Here is a 19,404-nt window from a genome sequence, read left to right as displayed (position 1 = left end):
CCTGAGAGATGGCATCAGTCTATTCATGAGGGATCTACCCCCGTGACTCAAACGCCTCCCACTAGGCTCCACCTCCAAACACTGAGCCACTGGCAGTTAAAGCTTTAAGATGAGTTTTGGCAGGGAAAAACCACACCCAAACCATAGAAGTCTGCTTTTGTGCCTAACTAACCCCTAGCTCAGAACCTGATTTAGATACTCAAGGAAAACTCCGACCCTTATCCCCACCCAAGGCTGGACCCGATGACCCTCCTTTATGTCCCTGTAGCACCTGTGTTATCACTTTCATAGCCCATTTCATGATACAACTCCTGAGAATTGCAACCTTAATTCTCCACCAGACTATATGTATTCCTTAGGGCCATGGATTATTGTATTCCCTGTGGTATCGCCACGAAGTAGTTTGTACAGAGCCTGATGTATAGTATACATCCAAGTATTTATGGGCTGAATAGCTTAGTCTCAACTTAGATGAACACATTTGATCTGTGGTCACTGATTCAACCAGTATTCCAAACCCAACAGAATGTAAGTGAGGGGGAGAGGCAGAGATTGAGCGAGCTGGCTGGAGTAACACAGGCTGGGGTAGGAAGACCATACTGAGATCTGCTTGAAGACTTCCTGATTCCAGGTGACCCAACATCCTTCTATTGTGGGATCTGGAAAGACATTCCACTTTGTATTGAAACCATCCAATTCTTACTCCTTTTAGTTCTGTGGGAAGATTCAAGGAAGCAGGCTTTCATTAGTGTGCTAGTGTGAATGAGTTAAATCTAATTGCCTTTTAAACACTTCCACAATAGGACTTTGTAGTCTTGTGGAAGTACTGACTCCAGGCATTTTAATGGACTAGGGCTCTCTGGATGGTAGGAAAATGTCAAGACCACAGAGGGTAGGGGGAAAATGACAGTAGATGGAAGAGAAGCAATCTATGTATAGTTTCTCCTACTTTGTAATTCTGCCTAGAGTCTGACCTTACCCTAGGGACTAGATAAAAAGTGAGGTTCTGTGGAAAATGGGGACCAAATGAAGGGTCACTTCTGAACAAACCTATCATTCTCCCAAGAGGCTATTTCACCCTGTGGCAGGTTAGTTTCTTGGGACAAGACTCTGAGATGGAGATTTGTGTGCTGGAAATTTCCTGTTGGTGTTCTTAGGAATAACATCTCTGAAGGGGCAAAGGAAACATGATTGCTTAATGCAATCACAACAAAGGCCTCAGCCACTCCCACTGAGGACTTCTTCCTAGCTATGATCACCCTGATGAATCGTCACTTTTTGTGGTAAGGGGCCACATTTTATACCTGTCTTGGCCAGTCACTGAAATGTAGGATGTCCCTGGGAAGGTAATATGAGTTTGGGTGGGGCAGCCCTCCACAGGCAAGGGCAATCCCTGGAGAGGGGAAGCCCATGCAACTGTTAGCTGTTGGGAGAGTAAATACTTCCACGCAAAAGTAGGGGTAGGGTGGGGTTAGATATGGGTGGGAAAACATAGCATCCCCTTCAACTTTCAAATCATGTTCCAACTGGAGAATTTATGTATATATTCAATAAATTTGTATTGAACACCACTGTCTTGCATCATGTTAGAAGCTGAGCATGCAATATATTAGAAAGTCTCTGCAATCAAGAAGCTTCCAGACTCCTGGGCAGTCAGGCCAGTAACCATTTGTAATAGTGTACTGGCTGCTTTCTTTACACAAATACTATACACACTCACCTGCACATTGTTACATTTTAAACTTGAGTATAAAAATGACCATTTTAATATACAGCACATTTGGCCTTGCTGTCATATAAAAGGTGTGCATTTATAGTCACCTGACATAATTTGTTAATTGGGGAGAGAGATTCCTATAACAAGAATAAACCTTGTGAGGCTGCATTGTATTTAATTTGTTTGTCACACACAAAATATTTCTGGAAGACGTCACGAGAAACTGGGAACATTGGTAACCACTGGGGAAGGGAACGGGTAGAAAGGAATGAAGTGTTTTCATGATTTTAAATTTGGACCACATGCATGTGTCATTCATAAATACATGTAAAAAATACATTGCAAATATAGATAATGAGCTTTTATTATCCTCAACAACAGAGAAGAGTCAAGCCTGAGGTCTGTGGGAACTGAGTCACCCACTATGGAGGGCAGAAGCTGTGGCAGCACCTGCAAGAGCTTCCCCAGAGATGCCCTCCTCGTCCTGCCACCGTGCAGGCGGCATCTTACAGCAATGACAAACTCAGGCGACCAGCAGGGAGGAGGGCGCCCAGTAAGTTTCCTGCCTGAAATTGGCCACAGTCCAGAGCTGGCACCTGGGAGGACACTGGCCCCTGTCCTGCGGGTGGGTGAGAAGTCACAGCTGCGACAACAAACACCCTCCTCTGGGTGTCTCCGTCTGTTCCGCTCTGCCTGCATCTTCCTCTGGGCTCCGGCCACCGTGTGTGATTTCTGAGAAGACACTGCTGAACACGTCAAGTCCTTGTCACTCTAGGTCGGAACTCTCATGTGACCTGGGAGACTTGTGCTTCCGTTTTTTCTTCTTTTTCTTTTCCTTCTTCCTTTTCTTATGCTTTTCTTTCTTCTTCTTTTTCTTGTGCTTCTCTTCACATTCCGAGGAACTGGAGCTGCTCCCGTCTCCATCGGACGTGGAATCCTCCAGTAACTGTTTTAACTGCTGTATCCTAAACGTGGAAGATTGATCAAAGAACTGTGGTTTTTAACTTTAATTTCAAACAGTTTTCTGAGGTTAATATATGATTTATCAGCGTATGGGGCGTGGTCACCAACAACCACTTCACTAAAGGCAGTGCTTATTTTTGTTTTTATGTTTTCCCCGTACTAGTCCACATGAATGTCTATTTTACGTGACTGTAGCCAACGTAGAAGCCACGCTGTGTTCTTTTCACTGTCCTGCACACTTCTCACGTCCCCTCAGCCCTTACTACTGTAACTTCTAACAGACGCACACTTTACTAAGCCATTCACTCACTGCTCAATTTCACAGGAGATAATCTCCTTCCTCAACAATTATAATTCAGTGCAACCAATTTGAAAAAAAAAAGTCTCCTGTTTTTTCACCCTCTCTTTAATCATGTCTAAGAATAATTTTTAACAAAAGCTCAGATCTCTTAAAGACACTGGAGAAGACAAACTAAATCATGTGCAAGGGTCTGTCACACAGCACAAGTACAGCAGACTCCACGTGAACCAACTGCAGTGGCGTGAGTGGGCTGACCGAGCCCACTGCTTCATGCTGACCCAAGCAGAAAGGAGGAGGCCTGGCCACTCCCCAGCACTGGCCGAGCCATGACTGCTGCCCTCCAAACACCTCCCAATCTAAGTACCATGTTTGCTAAACCGTCCCCTTAATATTTGAATGGTTGTTTCTAACTTTATATAATTTTAATCTGTAAGAGGATATTGTTATCATCAGGATGACCTCACCTTATATCCTTTTCATGTCTTTTATTCTCTCGAATGATGTCATACATGGGGTCTTCATGTGCCTTAAGGGTCAGAGAAGGTTACGGTTTGATTAGGCTTCATGGACCGCTTGTTAAACAAAAATTAAACCCCTGTGTTACTAAAAAGTTATTTTTTTACTGTTTGATGTAGCTTTATGTGCAACATTTTCTAATCCTTTTGAAAGGTCACATCGCTGAAAATTCATTAAGACTACAGAAAGAGTTTTACAATTAGAAAAATAGGTCATTAAATATTCTTCATGAGGAAATAACTGCATAAACCATAACGGCATACTCAAGTTTAGAAATGCTGAGGTTATTCTCTCTGTTCTGCATGGATAGATGACCATGAGATAGTCTTAAGCAAAACAAATGAGTTTCAAAATGATATAGAAGAATGACCCATTTCTAAGTACAGAAAAATACATGTTACATGCCCCAAAGAAGTCTGGAAATACATGCCTCAGACTACTTGCTGTAAACCCAATCTGGCGAGAGGGAAGCAAGATTGGTATTGGTGGTGAAAACCTTCCTGAGTTTCCCATTTTATTTAATAAGATAAACGTATTCTTGTATTATTTAAATAATTTAAAATGACTTAAAGTACTTAAAAATAGGAGTATACATAGTAGAAATATTATGGTAAGTGAATTATTTTAATTTTAAGAAAGAGTACATGTTTTTATATAACTTTTAGATATTACAAAAGTTAATTTAAAAAAATCTATTATTTCATCAGCCAGGAATAATTACTGTTAATATTTGGAGTGTTTCTTCTAGACACTTTTTCACAATTCATGAAAAATTATAATCATATTAAACACAAAATTCTGTTGTTTTCCACTTATGTTTTCATACACATTTCTCATAACATTACACATTCTTCTAAAACATAATTCCCTGTTTTTCTTTTTTTGTGTGGGTCTGGCAGGTATGGGAATACAAACCCTTGACCTTGGTGTTATCAGTAACATGCTCTAACCAACTGAGCTATCTGGACAGCCTAAAACATAATTCCCTTTTTTGTTTGTTTTTATTTATTCATTAACTTATCTATTTTTATTATAACAAAGTTAATTGCATGTATCTCTAGGGTACAGAGTTGAACCTCAATACTTGTGTGCAACATGTGATGCTCACACATCAGAATAACTATATATGCAACAATATACAGTATCACTGCTGTGGCCCTTTACCCATTCCTCCCTCCCTACTCTCTTCCCACTCTAGTAACCTCAGTTGTCCTTTTGAAAGTTCAATCCGTTATTGTGAATGATGTATCTTTCTTTCTTTCATTTACATGTTCATTATGTTAGCTCCCACTTATAAATAAGTGGTATTTCCCTTTCTGTGCCTGGCTTATTTCACTTACTATGATTTTCTCTAAGTTCATCCATTTTATTGCGAACGGCATTATTTCATTCTTTTTTATAACTGAATAATATTCCATTGTGTATATATACCCCATTTTCCTTATCCAGTCATCTGATGATGGACATTTAGGTTGGTTCCAACTCTTGGCTACTGTAAATAGAGCTGTGATAAACATGGGAGTGCAGGTGTTTCTTTGACAGGATGATTTCCATTCCTTTGGGTATATACCCAGAAGTGGGATTGCTGGATCATATGGCAGTTCTGTCTGAAGTTAAAACATACTTTCTAATATCTAATTTCTATATTACAGTAATTTATGTTGGTATATAGGACTGTTAAGTTGTTTCCTATAATTTTAATTTCCATTTTTTAAAACCTTATAAATAATTATGAATGTTATGCTATACGGATGTTCTTATATCCCTAGGGTAAATTCTTAGAAGTTGGATTATTGAGTTAAAAAAAAAAGTTTCAAGTTCTTGAATTTATTAATGAGCTGTGTTTTCTAGTATCCATAAAAATCGACAGTTCACCTAGAAGGGTTTGATCCAGAATACTTTTTTCATATTATAAAAAACTTTAACTGTTTTAAAAAGTTTGGAGAATTTCTGTTGACCCCAGTTTGATATATGCTGATAACCCCATTATAGCTACACTGTAGCATAATTCCCTTGGCAGAAGCAGGTACTGAATTGTGAACTAACAGTTCTGCGAGGTAACTCTGTTAAAATAAAGTGAGGAAATGCAGGGTATGTCTTACTATCACCTAAAGAGGAAATATACACATACCTCTAGCTTAAAGTAGAAAGATATCTTTAGATAAAAACTGGAAAACTAAAACCTGATTTTAGTTATAAAACATGACTTTTATATATAATAAGTTAAAAAAGGGGGTTGAAAAGATAACAATGTCTGCTTCAGAAAAAGAATCACTGTTCCCCAGGTATAAGTAAAGAACACTTTAGTAAGGAGTTAGTTTTCTGTGAAAGAGCTAATCTGTCACACAAATGCAGTTTAACAGAGGTGTAGTGAAGAGCAGACACTTTGGTCAAAAGGCTTCTGGGAGGGCCGGCCCGTGGCTCACTCGGGAGAGTGCGGTGCTCACAACACCAAGGCTGCGGGTTTGGATCCCATATAGGGATGGCCGGTTGCTCACTGGGTGAGCGTGGTGCTGACAACACCAAGTCAAGGGTTAAGATCCCCTTACCGGGCATCTTTAAAAAAAAAAAAAAAAGGCTTCTGGGAGTGTATTTTATGTGAACATTGAGGTCACCGGTGACTACCTGATTCATTGATATTCACCATCTCTGATAAATGTAAATTGACATTGTGGAGTTTTACTTACCACTCTGAACTGTTCTAACTTCTGGTTGCCTTTGATAAAGAAAGGGCATTCTTTGTCCCCTGTTCGGTGACCGTACCGTTTGCAACGCCAACCTAAAAACAAAGAAAAAGGAAAATATTTCTGTAAGGTAACACAGTTTCACCTAATTGAGATAAAGAATCAGTAGATTACATTCAAGTTTTTCTTCATTAAACTCCAGTTGTAAAAGCAAATGCAATCAGTGGATAAACCATGTAAGATCCCAGAAAACAAAGATAAATTAATGGCGTCCACAAGTATCCTTTAATCTTGTAGCTTCAGGAATGAATATTCGATCACCAAGTATTTATGAAGCAACCCAATACAAAAGCACTTCAACAGCCGAATTGTTTTTAGGGTGTCTCACTATATTTTTCCAAGTAAATCTTAAATAAGTTCTCTTAAAATGTTAATGTCCTCTGAGCCCTAGTATAACTTTACCTGTAGAACAGGGAAACTGTCCTGCTTAAAGAGGTTTGTTATTAGAAGCCGCAGAAGGTCCTGATGGGGAACTAGGAGGAGACATAACTAGGGAATGCATATACATGTTCCAAGGCAACAAAGGGAAACGTACATCTTGGTGGAATTTCAGCGATTATGGACTTTGCTCAGGCATTGAGATCCGGGAACAAGGAAGTGGTGAGGAAAGCTGGAATGGATGAGACCCTTGTTACTTCTCTCATCTGTTTTCATCCTCTCAGAACCACCCGGGCTTGAGGCAAAACAGGAAATTACATGGCAGTGGTGAGCTAAGTGAGACCCTGCCTTTGGGTATTATGAGCAACTCCAACCAAGGAGGTCAGAAAGCATGAAGAGGGATAACAGGTGAGATGAGCCAATTTTGCTCCAGGCTGACACCTGCAGAAAATATGTAGTGAAAGGGAAAGAAAGTTTATTTTTATTCGAGGATTTGATATAGGAAACCATTGATAAAATTGAAGTTTTTTTATTGACTGTCTCTGAGCTGCCCCATCCTCCTCTACCCCACTACTTAAAGTTTAGGGAAAGGACTATACTGCCTCACTGGCTAAAGTCAGGGGACATAAATGCAATGAAACATGGACTGACGTGTAGGTATCTAGAAGATACTGTTTCTGCTCAATATTCTCTTACCATTAAAGGAAAGGTAATCCTCAAAGCAAAATTGCCAGCAAATTGACAACAAGAGGGAGATTATTAGAAATCACAGAATCAGGCCCTACCCCTCAAAAACTGATATACAACCTACATTTAAAGATGTATTGATATTTGTAGACATAGCGAAGTTTGAGAACCACTTTTCTAGTTAACAATAGAATAAATAAACTCAGTGAAAGTTTGTCTAGGTGTGTGTGTCTTTTTTTTCCCCTCTGGGATGGGTCCAAGCTTTGTGGGGCCTGAAGCTTATATCTCCTGGAAGAGACAGCAGGAAGAAAAGCCGTTAAGGAAAAGAAATACAAAAATATATTTTTGCCTTGGAAATTTTTACAACATAGGACCATATGAACACATTGCTGGGATCCGTACAGGCCTTTGAAAGGCACAAGTTGGGGAACTAAAGCTTAAGCTTCTTTAACTTCTTCATAAACTGGCTCTGGTCCCAAACCAAACCCTCTTATTTTCCAAGTGAATGAAAAGAAACGTAAAACCATAAGTGAAATGCAATTAGCCACTTCATCAAACAGAACAGTGGTTTTCAAGGTTTTTTGAGAACATGGAAAACTAAACACACTGATTTGCCATCACTCCCATCCTGAGATTCCATGAAAATGATAACAAAGGGAATTCCTTTAGGGGCTGGCTGGATAGCTCGGTTGGTGAGAGTGTGGTGTTATAACACCAAGGTCAAGGGTTTGGATCCCCGTACTGGCCACCAAAAAAAAAAAAAGGAATGCCTTTTAAAAAAAAATCAGAAACCAGAAGGCACCTCAATAATAGCCAAGTGACAACCTCCATAAAAACAATGAAAATAATTGCAAATTTGCCCAAATCAGCTTCCTTAAAATGCTGGAAGTTAACCAAAGTCTTGACACAATCTGAGGACCATTAGTTCAAGGAAAACTACTGAACCTCAATAAGAACAGCAAGATTTCTGGTATTTTAACTACGCCTACTCCCAACCCTCTCTCCCAGTTCTGCAATAGTCTTGAAAATCAGCAGTTTCAGCCACCCAAAGGGGAAGACTGGGTTTTAAACTCCTCAAAAAGCCCTAACCACAGAGCACTGTCACTGTTTGACCTGTCTCACAGCTCCCTGGAAAAGCACTTATATAGGGTGTTGTCCTTATCTGACCAGTTATGCTATTCATTCTACAGGAAAAGCCTTCCCCTCAGGATATTTTTTGAAAACAATTAACTGCAATTGTTTAACATCACAACTGCCCAAGGCTGCAATATCAGTTGGGAAAATGAAGCCCTAGCCAAAAATTTAAGAGTAAGATCTGGGAAAAGAGATATCCAAAGGAGACTTTCAAAAGTTCTGACATAGCCCACAGAGCAGGGAAGGAAAAAAGGGTTCTGGGCATCAAGAAGGCTGTGTACGTGTGCAAGGCTGTGCACACACACAGTAACGGCTTGAGAAGGCCCTATTCTCTCACTTCTGGCTGACCTTGAGGCCTTGTGCAAGCAGGCGGTGGAAGCTAAGGCAGACATGTAAGCTGCGTGAGCGTTGAAGGTATACTCCAACACACATACAGCCTCTTGGAAAAGGGCAGACATTCAGTCCCTAATAGCTGGGGAAGGGAGACTGCTAGATGATAAACATGGGGGCAGCCACCCTCGGAAGATAAAATGGATAGAACACCTCTAGTATCTGAATTGAATGTCTTCTGATTCAAGCTTGGGAACAATTTGGAGTTGAAATTAGACATCAGTACATGGAAAGCAAAAACAATAACAACAGCAACAAAACAACACTTGAAAACAACAATCCATTGATTTGACAGCGGGAGGCCAATTATGCAGGATGCACGTAACCAGTTTACTGCATGACTCATCTCTAAAAATAAGGGACACCAAAGACCTAACTAAAGTTACGATGCAATTAGTACTGGGAAAATGAGATAGAACAAGGGTACACCTGTGTGGTGAGAAGAGGGGAGTGAACTAATTCTCATTTTCATGTACAAAGTCAATAGATAATGCCTAAACCTGAAAAATCAAGGAGCAACAATGCAGGCATGATCTTAAGACATGTAGAGATAAACATCAAAACAACCAACTAAAACAGTTTTTCTCTTTTGAAGAGTGTTTTTTTACACCCTAAAAGGTGTTATGCTCAGGTAAGGCAGGAGCTGTGCAGAGAGCACTACCTGTCCAGACCAACCCTCTGTGGCCTGCAGTGGCTCCTCTCGGGTTACATGGATAAAACATCACTTAACACCCACTGAAGGAGGTGGCCCACGGAGGCAAGACCCAAAGAGACCTCCCCTCCAAGGCATGGCTCACTCCCATGGCATTTCTACCATGGAATGTTCTTTTTGTTACAGGAATATGACTGAAGAGTGTACTTGCAAGGCAGCGACAGTCCTCAGGAAAGACTGCTGGACTTGCAGTCAGAAGCCCTGGGGTCAAAGTGTTGTTCCACCTTTTCCCTTGGACCACTTACTAACATATGCAAGTCTGCTTCCTCACCTCGAAAATGGAAACCATGCCACAACGTTAAGAGGACTTGGTGAGGACAAATTAAATAAAAGAAGTAAACACACTTTGTAACGTGCATGGATTAGGAGTAATCCACACTTACACTGCATAACTTTGACTTCTTTCCCCAGGGGCATCCAAAGTCCTTTAGTTGGCGCATGAGCCAAAAATTCCCTGGCATGTTCGTTGCCTGGTACATCTGGTATACAGTCTTCTGGCTTAGTCTCATCTTCCTAAATGAAGGAAACAACATACCAATGACATGGCAAAAGAGCACTGGAATTCTCTCCAGCCTGCTTTAGAACCCCTCTCATCCTCAATTATCCCCTTTCAAAACCTAGACAGAAAGGCCAGTTATGCCCAACAGGAAACAGGCAATAAATTTACCAGAAGAACTTATACCACAGACACAATGCAGTTCTTAGAGAAAAGTTACTGGTGAGGCAGAAAAGTAGTCTATCCTTCATTTAGGAATGATTTGTGAGCTCCAAATTCTGATGTAAATTAGATTCTCAGATCAATAACAAAGATTTCTCTATCTCAAAATGTGTGGGATGAGGCAAGTGTAAGAATTAAAGTAAACAAGATTTTCTGGAATAACAAAAATGGCATGTTATAATAAAATAGCTTATTATAATATACCTTAAAGGCCAGCGTCATGTTTCACAGCCACATGCCGTATATCTGATATGCACGTTCACCACTGAATCATTGCATTTACAATTAAGGTGCTTTGGGTTTTTTAATTTCTATTTTTTTTCGAGCTTCCATGAATATTAAACTTATAATAGAAGAATGTTTTTAATTCTAACTGAAAGTTACCAAACACAACACATTGTTTCAGCCTTTGCCTGCTACTCTAAGCCTCCCTCATGCAGAAACCCCCTGATCCCATGGCCAGGGAGTTGGAGGCAGGACCCCTGCACCGGGGAGTTCTCAGGCCTCAGAGTCTACTGGTCTCTGAGTTGATGAGACTCACAGGGTGGAGTAAGGGGCTGAGCTGGTGAGGCAGACAAGGAGAACAGGTAGCAGAGCTTAGAGATGGTACAGTCAGGAGCGAGAAAAGGGGAGCCAGGGTCAAGAATCCTGTGTGCTGCACTGGCTACATGGGGAAGGAACACAGGGCTGATGAAATTTCCACAAAGGCACAGGCTTGCAGCAGAGCCAAACTTTATGACCCTTCTGGCATCCACAGGGAAGAAACAGGGTTTTCATAAAAGGAGGTTTAAAACCTTATGCAACCATTTTTCATAACAAGCTACTGGGTCTGCAAGTATGTCTAATGGAATAACCAACACTACAAAGTTAGTACTAACCTTGATAAGCCCAGGAGGAGGTTTCTCATAACTGAAAAACAAAAAACAATAAGACTCCATCAACCATGTTAATGGGAACATAACACATCAAATTAATGCAAAACAGAGCTGTTGGGTTTTTAATCAGAAATTTTAGACATAATAAGCTTTCATCATCTGATTTGCAGATGTTGAAGCTCAAGACACACCACCCGAAAATATGACTGCGGGAGACCAGAATATGCCACCCCAAAATATACCTCATTGTCATATTGATTATTTTGAGCTGGTTATTTTGAGAAAACATAGATACAGGAGTAGCTCTGAAAAGCCACTGTTTTGTAAAGGAAATTTACATCTATAAAGGAAATTTACATTAGTAATAAAGGTATTTGTATCAGGAAGACAGCTGCTTCAAGACCACCTTTATTACCTGAGAGACTTTCATCTGCATAACAAGATGACCTTTATTCATCATACATTTCCTCCCCTCACCCTTCCCCCTCCATAATTTGTCTCCATCATCTCCCACAAGCCCCAAGCCCCTATTCCTTTCTGTAGCTCAGGGTCTATATTAGGTTCACTATCTGGTCCTTCTCTGAGTCTCATATCTTTGCAGGAATCCCGTGTGTGCACATAAAATTAACTTTTTTTTCTCCTATTGATCTGTCTTATGTCAATTGAATTCATCACCTAGCCAAAAACCCTAGAAGGGTCTCCCTCCTCTACACAAGACCAAGAATAACCTGGGATGAGCAGAAGCTTCTCCTGCCAGTGCTGAGCTGCACCAGCCACCAGAGACCGGCCAGGCCTTCCTTATTTCCATCCAGAGACTGAACTCCAGAGAGCCCCCAGAAGGCTGAGCCTGCAAGTCTGCCTTTGGGACAGGCAGCAACACGAGAAAGAAATTGTGGAGTCCAGGTGTCCATATACTCAATACAGCTCTCAGACTCTTAAAGGAATTCTTACCTTCTCTACAAAGAATAACACATAAACATTTTTAGCACAGATATGTGCCTTAACCCTCTAAACCTCCAAGGAAGTACTTGTTTTAATACTTCAGAATGGCTACAAAATATAGAAACACTTAATGATTTAATGTTTTCTACATCTTAACCCACTTCTTATGCACTGACTTTAAAGACCCTTAGGAACAGAGTAAATATTGGGAGTAGGGAAAATTAGGGAGAATCAACTAAGGGAAAAGTGAAATGTTTTTCCAAAAGCCCATCTCCAAGGGGTGGGAGAAAAGGACTTTGCAGGATTGATGGATGAGAAATGCCATGAGTCACTACGGTGAGAAAGACTTCCCTTTGGCTCCATCTGTGGACCCTTCCAAAGAATGCTATCACCCTCACCATCACTAATCCAGAGCTGCTCTAAGGGACAGAGGAAGAATTACCCCCTGAAGAGTACCTAGTAAACAACTGGATATATGCAGAATTAGCTTTTTAAGTATGATACAGTACTTTTTCAAAGCAAATACTTAAAGTATTTTCTAATGGAAATCTGTGGCATGTCATAGGCAAGAACAATGGGAAGATGATACAGTCTATCTGTAGCCATGCATTTGGAATATTAATACTATGCTGTATGCATAGGGGCCTAAGAGAGTTTGGTGGAGTTGTTTTAAGAGAGGAGGTGGTAAAGTCTATGTAAATATCCAATAATAAGTTATTTTTGCTACAGGAGTTATACAAACAACATATGACCAAACAAAGTTTCAAATTCTTGAAAAATATGTAATTGTTTTTGCCTAGAAGGAAAAGGAGTGTGATGGAACTGCATGTGGAACATACTATAAAGCACATGTACTTCACAGGGCCTGGTTTTCCAAAGCCTTGCAGTTTCAAATATTGACCTTGGAAGGACAGGAAATTTTCCTCAGGCTATAAGTCTCTGTTGCAAGATAAGAATTTTGGCACAGCAGGTTGCTGGCTCAAAGACAGACTAGTTACTGACTGTTATGTAAAGATACTGAGAAATTGCTGTAAGAAGGAATGTTTGCTAAGACCAAGCTTTTGTTAATCGCCTTACTGGAATGTCATCTGTCTTGTTTCACTGAAAGTTACCAGCCTATATTGTTAAACTATAACCCCACCTATGTCTCTTCCTGTAACTTCCTGGTCTGGAAAATCAATGCAGGAAGAGAACCCAGTTCAGCGTTAATTTCTCAAATTGAAGGGTTGGCTCTTGCTTGAGCGTTCCCAGGGAGATTAACCACTTCAGGGCCTCTCACTGCTCTGTAGAGATAGGCTCTGAGTAATCCTTTCATCTCTGTCACCCAGGGGAAGTGGGGTGACAAATCCATGGGGGGTGAAGCAATGCAAAGCAACAACTGCACATTTGAATTCTATTATCATTAACAATGGCATTCCTTAAAAAGTCCATTTTGCAACTGTTTCCACAAGTTTAAAGGAAGATGGCTGATGCTTTCTTCCCTAGGGCTAAACAATTCATTACTATATATAGCATGTTAAAAGAGAGATTTCTCAAAGTTTAAAGTTATATTTAACTACCAAATATATCAGATTTGGAGATGGGAACGGGAGTTGTGTTTATTGTACTGTTTGGCTTCTGACTGTGACAGGTGAGAAGTTTGCATTATCGTTTTAGTCAACTCTCAAACTTTTTTTAAAAAGTTAGCAGAGGTCCATTATTTTGCACCATTTGTGAAGCCTTGCTATTAAATCGTTAAGACTGTAGTAAGTAGCTCTGAGCAGTACGAAGACTTAATATTACATAAGAGAAAAAAAATGTTATCTTCCTGTGTGGGTATGAGGCAAGCAATCAAACATTTAAAAATACTGTTTGTGTTTTCGAGTGCTGGGGTGTGATTTCTTTCAGAAGGGTCCTTCACATAAACATATTCCATTCCACCCAATCGTTCTGCAGCTGTCTCCTATAGAAGGCACAGAGGAAACTGCCACACATGCCCAAGAGTCTCCATTCTTTTATGTCCAGCAGAGAGCTGAAATATGGGTGAAAGACTCTCATGCCTTCTGGGGCCTAGCAGGAATCGTCAAAGAGTAAGCAAAGTTAAGATCAAGTGTAAGAAAACGGCCAGAGGAGACTGAGAAGGCCTAAAGAGGACACATCAGGGGGAAAAAGACTGGAACGCAATTTGTAAAAAACCACTATGAGGCTTTCCGTTTAGCATGGCCAACTTACCAACTTGCTTACCTGACTTCTCTCCCCAGACTCCCTTAAACATGACAGTAAGGGAACGAAAAAGGTAAAGAGCCACAAAGACACCGGGAGAGGCAATAACGGCAGAGAACACTTATGAGCAAAGTCTGGGAAGACCACGGAAAGTGGAAGAAAGTAGTAATTGACTTCTCTACGTGCGGGAAGTTATCACAATCTTTGAAAGATGGGGGGCTGGGAGTATGGACGCCAAGAAGCTGAAGCCGCCAGTCCTCTCCTCCTCCCACAGCCCAGGAGGCTCTGTCTGTCCTCACCCTTGACAGAGACCGCAGGCTTCGTCCCCTGTGAAGGTTAAGTGCAGATGCCCAGCTGCCTGGGAACGCTGGCAGAGCTGAGGATGGGGATGAGGGTGAGCAAGGTTGCTGAGCCCTAGTCTGAACTCGAGAGCGCTGCTCCTTCCCCTTCCATCCCAGTCCAGAGCACTGGCAGCCAGCCATATTTCTGGCACTCAGGCCTGAGGCGGGAAGTTTCTTCTTTGGATAAACTGAATGGGCCTTCCCAGAAAATGCCACCTACTGATAGGTGGAAGTCTCCCCCATAAAAAGGGCCGATCAGTCTGGTCTCCCTACAGGGAAACTCACCAGTCAGCAACCCAGGACTTGTTTTGCTCTTTCTCTCTTCCTCAACAGCCCCTGTTCAAAATAGCTTAATAGGGTCTCACTTTAAAAGAGACCCAAAGATCCCTACACATCAGAAAAAAATCTCCAAATAAAAAAATCAAAAGAAAAGGCAAGGAAGAAACAGAGGCAATGGAGGGAAAAGAAAACCAAAAAAGAAAAACTAATGGGTATCCTCAAAGATGAAAGAAGATATGTTACTGACAGAACAAGACAAGCTGCTTTGGAAAAAAAAATTCTCAGAACAAGAAAAAGCTCTTGAAAGTTAAAAATATGCTAACTGAAACATTATCATAAAACTGCAGAATATCAGAGATAATAGTTCTTTAAAGCTTCCAAAGGTGGGATGACGTAGAAGAAGGAACTTATATGCAAAGAGAATCAGGGGAGCATCAGACTTCTTAGCAACACTGGGAAATGGAAAATTGTGGCATACCACCTTTGAAGCTGAGTGAAAATAAATTTTACCCTAAAATTCTACACTTAGCCAAACTACCCATCATATTTGAGGTTAGACATTTTCACATATGCAAGGACTCAAAAAAAAAAAAGTGTCTCTAATGTACTCTGCGATAGAAATTACAGAATGTGCTTCAGCTAAATGAGAAAAAGACAGAAAAAGAAAGACAGAGGCTGCATGAAATGGGATCCAAGACAGAAGCCTGGTGAAAGAAGTCCCAGGACAATTATTATATAATCAGGCTTAAGAGGTACCATAGTAACCATAGTGTACTGGAGGAAAGCAGAAGGAAGATTCTAGGTTAAAAATGAACTGATAGAGTATCTGATATGTAGGAATGTAGAAAAAGTACTCTTAGCTTTTGGAGCCTTTGGGAAAAAATTAGCAAGAAATAGAAAATTAAGCAAATGAAAAAATGAGGCCCTTATTTACTTGAAAAATAGCAGTTGTACTAGAAAGCAAAAGATGTCAGAGAACACTATTTGGTGCAAAAGTGAATAATACTGCATAGTAACAATAACGTTAACACTAACTATTAATTTAGCAAAAATTCTTATCATGTAGCTGCATTATAAGGATGGAGAGAAGGGTAGGAAAACAACTAAAACTTTATCTACTATGTCCTGACATTAATAGGTGAATGAGACCAGAATATGCCACCCCAAATATGCCTTTTTGGCCTAAGGATTATTTTGGAAAACAACAGACACAGGAAAAGCTCTGAAACAAAATGAAACTACCTTTTCTGTAAGGGAAATACACATCCATAAAGGAAATCTCCATTTGTAAGCTGTCAGCCTCCCTGTACCAGGAAGAGAAGCGTGTCTCTCAATCACGAGAGAATCTTAACAATGGAGAAGGAACAGACTTAAGTGTCTAACAAACCTCACCTTAGTCACACACTTTTCCTGGTCACCATCCCGTAACTCAAATCCTCCACACCCTTCTTTGATTTAGCTGAAGACTGTATTTAAGCCTGAATTCTAAGCCACCTTTTTGAGATCTTCTCATTCCCCTGGGTATCCCCCACTTATATATGAAATTAACATGTTAATAAGCTTCTATTTGTTTTCTTATTAGTCTGTCTTTTGTTACAAGGGCACCAGACCTTAGAAAAGTGGAGAGAGAAAAAACGTTCTTCCCTTAGCCAGGTAATGTCTACTGTGGAATCAAAAAAAATAGTATAAGCATATGACTTTGAAATAAGCAGTTAAATTCCAGATGAAAAAGCTAAGAGTTTCCTCGTGGAAAGATTGTGGGAGGGAGAGGTATAGGGAGTGTGTGGAAGGAATCACTGCAGAGTAGGGCCTCAAACCACTATTTTTTGAAATTAGCCTTTTAGTGTACTATTTGATGTTCAAACTGCATGAAATGTTACTCTAGAATAAATAGAATTTGATTTAAAAGTGTAAATTAAGTTTGGCCTAAAGGTTCTCTTGTAACAAGCAGCGAGTCTCAGCCACTCACAGGCACCCAACTGTTCCGCACCTCACGTCCGTCTTCTGCAGTTCAGTTTCTCTTCTCTGTGCATAACTCTTAGCCTACCATAAGGCAGCCCAGCCTGCTCTGAACGTATTCTGGTTCTGGCAGCTGCCTCATACTGAATCATTCTTTGCTCAATTAATCTGTTAAGTTTAATATGTCTAAAGTTTTTCTTTTAACAAAGCAAACAAGCCCCTGAACTAGCCCAAGGAAACATGTGAACAGCCCAGCCGGTTTTAAATCTCTGAAACTGGAAAAGTGCACTGGTTTGGGAACCTTAGTCAGTTTAATGCTGCTATAACAGAAAACCTAAGGCTGGGTAATTTATTAAGAATAGATTTATTTCTTACACTTCCGGAGGCTGGAAAGTCCAAGATTAAGGGGACGCATCTGGTGAGGGCCTCATGACTGCGTCATCCTACGGTGGAAGGTGGAATGGCAAGAAAGGACGTGTGTGCGAGAGGGGTAAGGTGTCAAAAACATCCTTTTATTGAAAACATCTGACTTCCCTGGGAGACTGAGGGCGCCACAGAGTGACTTGAAAGGGCCAGGACTGCCTGGTAATGTGCATGCCGTCAATGCGGGGCCTGTATCCTGCACCCACTGCCCTGCTGAGGTGAAAAGTCATTCAGCTCTTGGGCCACACGGAAAACGGCAGGCCAGGCCTCAGCAAAGGAAAGGAAACATTCTGAATCACAGCTACCAGAAGACAACTTATAAAGAATTTTAACTCTCTGAAGAACTTTCCTTACATGACCTACTTATCATAGGTAACTAGAAGGGCCTGAAACAGAAGCGAATTGTTGAGTTACTGAGTGAACACCAGACTTTTAAGTCTAAGTTTGACTTCTATGGCTAATTATAGAATCACAGACAGGAAAGGAAAGGGTTACTAATGCAACTGACTTTTGTGTTGGGACTCAGGACACCACCCCGAATTATGTATGACTGGAGGAGATCGGATACACCACCCCAATATGTGCCACCCCGGGATATTGATTACTTCGAGCTAAAAGAAATCGAGAGCAAGCCAGCCAACACAGGACAACGTTTTCACCTCCCCTTCAATTGCCTACAATAAAGTATAAGCTTCCCCTTTCCTAAAGGAAATTATTAGTAAAGGGATCTGCATCAGGAAGAGAGCGGCTTGGGGACGCCTTTTGTCACCTGAGAGACACACCTGCCTAACAAGGCCGCCTTACTCACCGCTCATTCCTCCCCTCCCCTCCCACTTGTCTCCCCGCCCCCAGGAGCCCCAGGCCCTTTTCCCTGGCACGTCTTTGAGCCTCTTGTTTGTGGCGTTGCCATGGTAGGAACTGACAGTGGTTTTCTCTGTTACTCCGTTTTACGTGCATTTAATTTGTAGCCCAGCCAAAGGGCCTGGCCGGGTGGAGGGAGGCCATTCCCCTCCCTGGTCGGAGTCTCCTCTGCACCTCCCTCTCTCCAGGCTGCCTGCGCTCCCCCGAGCCCTCGTCAGTCGGCCCCGCGGACCGGTGCAGAGCCGAGGACGGGAGGGCAAGTCCGCGCTGTCGCCCGCGCGGCCAGCCTGCCCGGGGTTTACGCACGGCCGCGTGGCTGGCCCCGGCCCAGTCTCCGTCCTCCTCCACCCGGACCCCAGAGGCCCGTCACAAGGGCTGCGCTCAACTTTGCTTTCGCCCACGGAAACCGGCCGAGCGCCCGCGACCGCGGGGACCGCCCTCCTCGGGACAGCCGAGCCCCGAGCGTGCGCCCGCCGGCGCCCAGGCCGAGGCCCCGCGACCGTTCGCTCCCGGCCCGCGCCGCCCGCCATCGGCCGCCGGCCCCGGCCTTTCCTCCCGCAGCGGGGGCGCCCGGGCCGCCGGGCCGGGGACTCACAAGGACTCCAGGTGCTTGAGCTGCTGCAGCTGCTGCGCGTCGTGCCGCCGCCGCTTCTGCTCCCGGCGCCGCTGCAGTTCCTGCTCGGGCGGCTCCCGCGGCCGCCGCGCGGCCCCCGCGCCCGCGTCGTCGCGCCCCGCCCGGGACGACATCGAGGCCCCGCGGCGCAGCTGAGGATGCGGCTGCGGAGACACCTCCTCCGCGCGGCGCCCGCCCGCCGCCGCCGCCGCCGCCCGGGCCCACCCGGCCGCGGGACCGCGTTCCAGCCTAGGCCGCCCGACCCCGCCTCCCGGCGGCCGGCCCCACAAGCCCGCGCTCGGAGTCGCCAGGCCCGCCTGTGCCGGAGGTCGCGGCGCGCCCCCTGGCGGCTATCGGGCGCCGCGGCCGGGAGGGGGCCTGGGCGGGAGCCGGAGAGCGCCACCTGGAGCGCCAGCCGTCCCTGGCCGGCCACCGCCACCGCTGGGCCAAGACCTTCGTGGTCCCCATCCCCGGAGGCCCGGAAACGGGTGCAAGTCACGTTTGCATCCATCCCCCCAGTGCCTAGACGCCCGGGAGCTGCTCAGGACATAGTAGGATTCACCCATTTGGGGAAGGGAGCAAGACTCTCCATCTCAAGTCTCCAATTTTCCAGAGCATGTGATCTGGAAAATCATCATTGGAGCATAAT

At 42.9% G+C, this 19,404-nt stretch overlaps 1 protein-coding gene across 1 annotated transcript; it reads right to left on the bottom strand.

Moving 5' to 3' along the window:
- Positions 1-2,063: 2,063 nt before the first annotated feature.
- Positions 2,064-19,006, bottom strand: LOC134386154 (retinitis pigmentosa 9 protein). The gene is made up of 6 exons (XM_063108203.1): positions 18,738-19,006; positions 11,139-11,169; positions 9,926-10,055; positions 6,185-6,276; positions 3,446-3,507; positions 2,064-2,682 (listed from the first exon to the last, which is right to left on the bottom strand). The coding sequence occupies exons 1-6, from the start codon at positions 18,887-18,889 to the stop codon at positions 2,484-2,486; spliced, it is 666 nt and encodes a 221-aa protein (XP_062964273.1). The 5' UTR covers positions 18,890-19,006; the 3' UTR covers positions 2,064-2,483.
- Positions 19,007-19,404: the final 398 nt, after the last annotated feature.

The sequence above is a fragment of the Cynocephalus volans genome, chromosome 9, assembly GCF_027409185.1.
Source record: "Cynocephalus volans isolate mCynVol1 chromosome 9, mCynVol1.pri, whole genome shotgun sequence".
Classification (NCBI taxonomy): Eukaryota; Metazoa; Chordata; class Mammalia; order Dermoptera; family Cynocephalidae; genus Cynocephalus; species Cynocephalus volans.
Note: the sequence above shows the minus strand (reverse complement) of the source record. Positions and strands in the feature narration are given on the sequence as shown.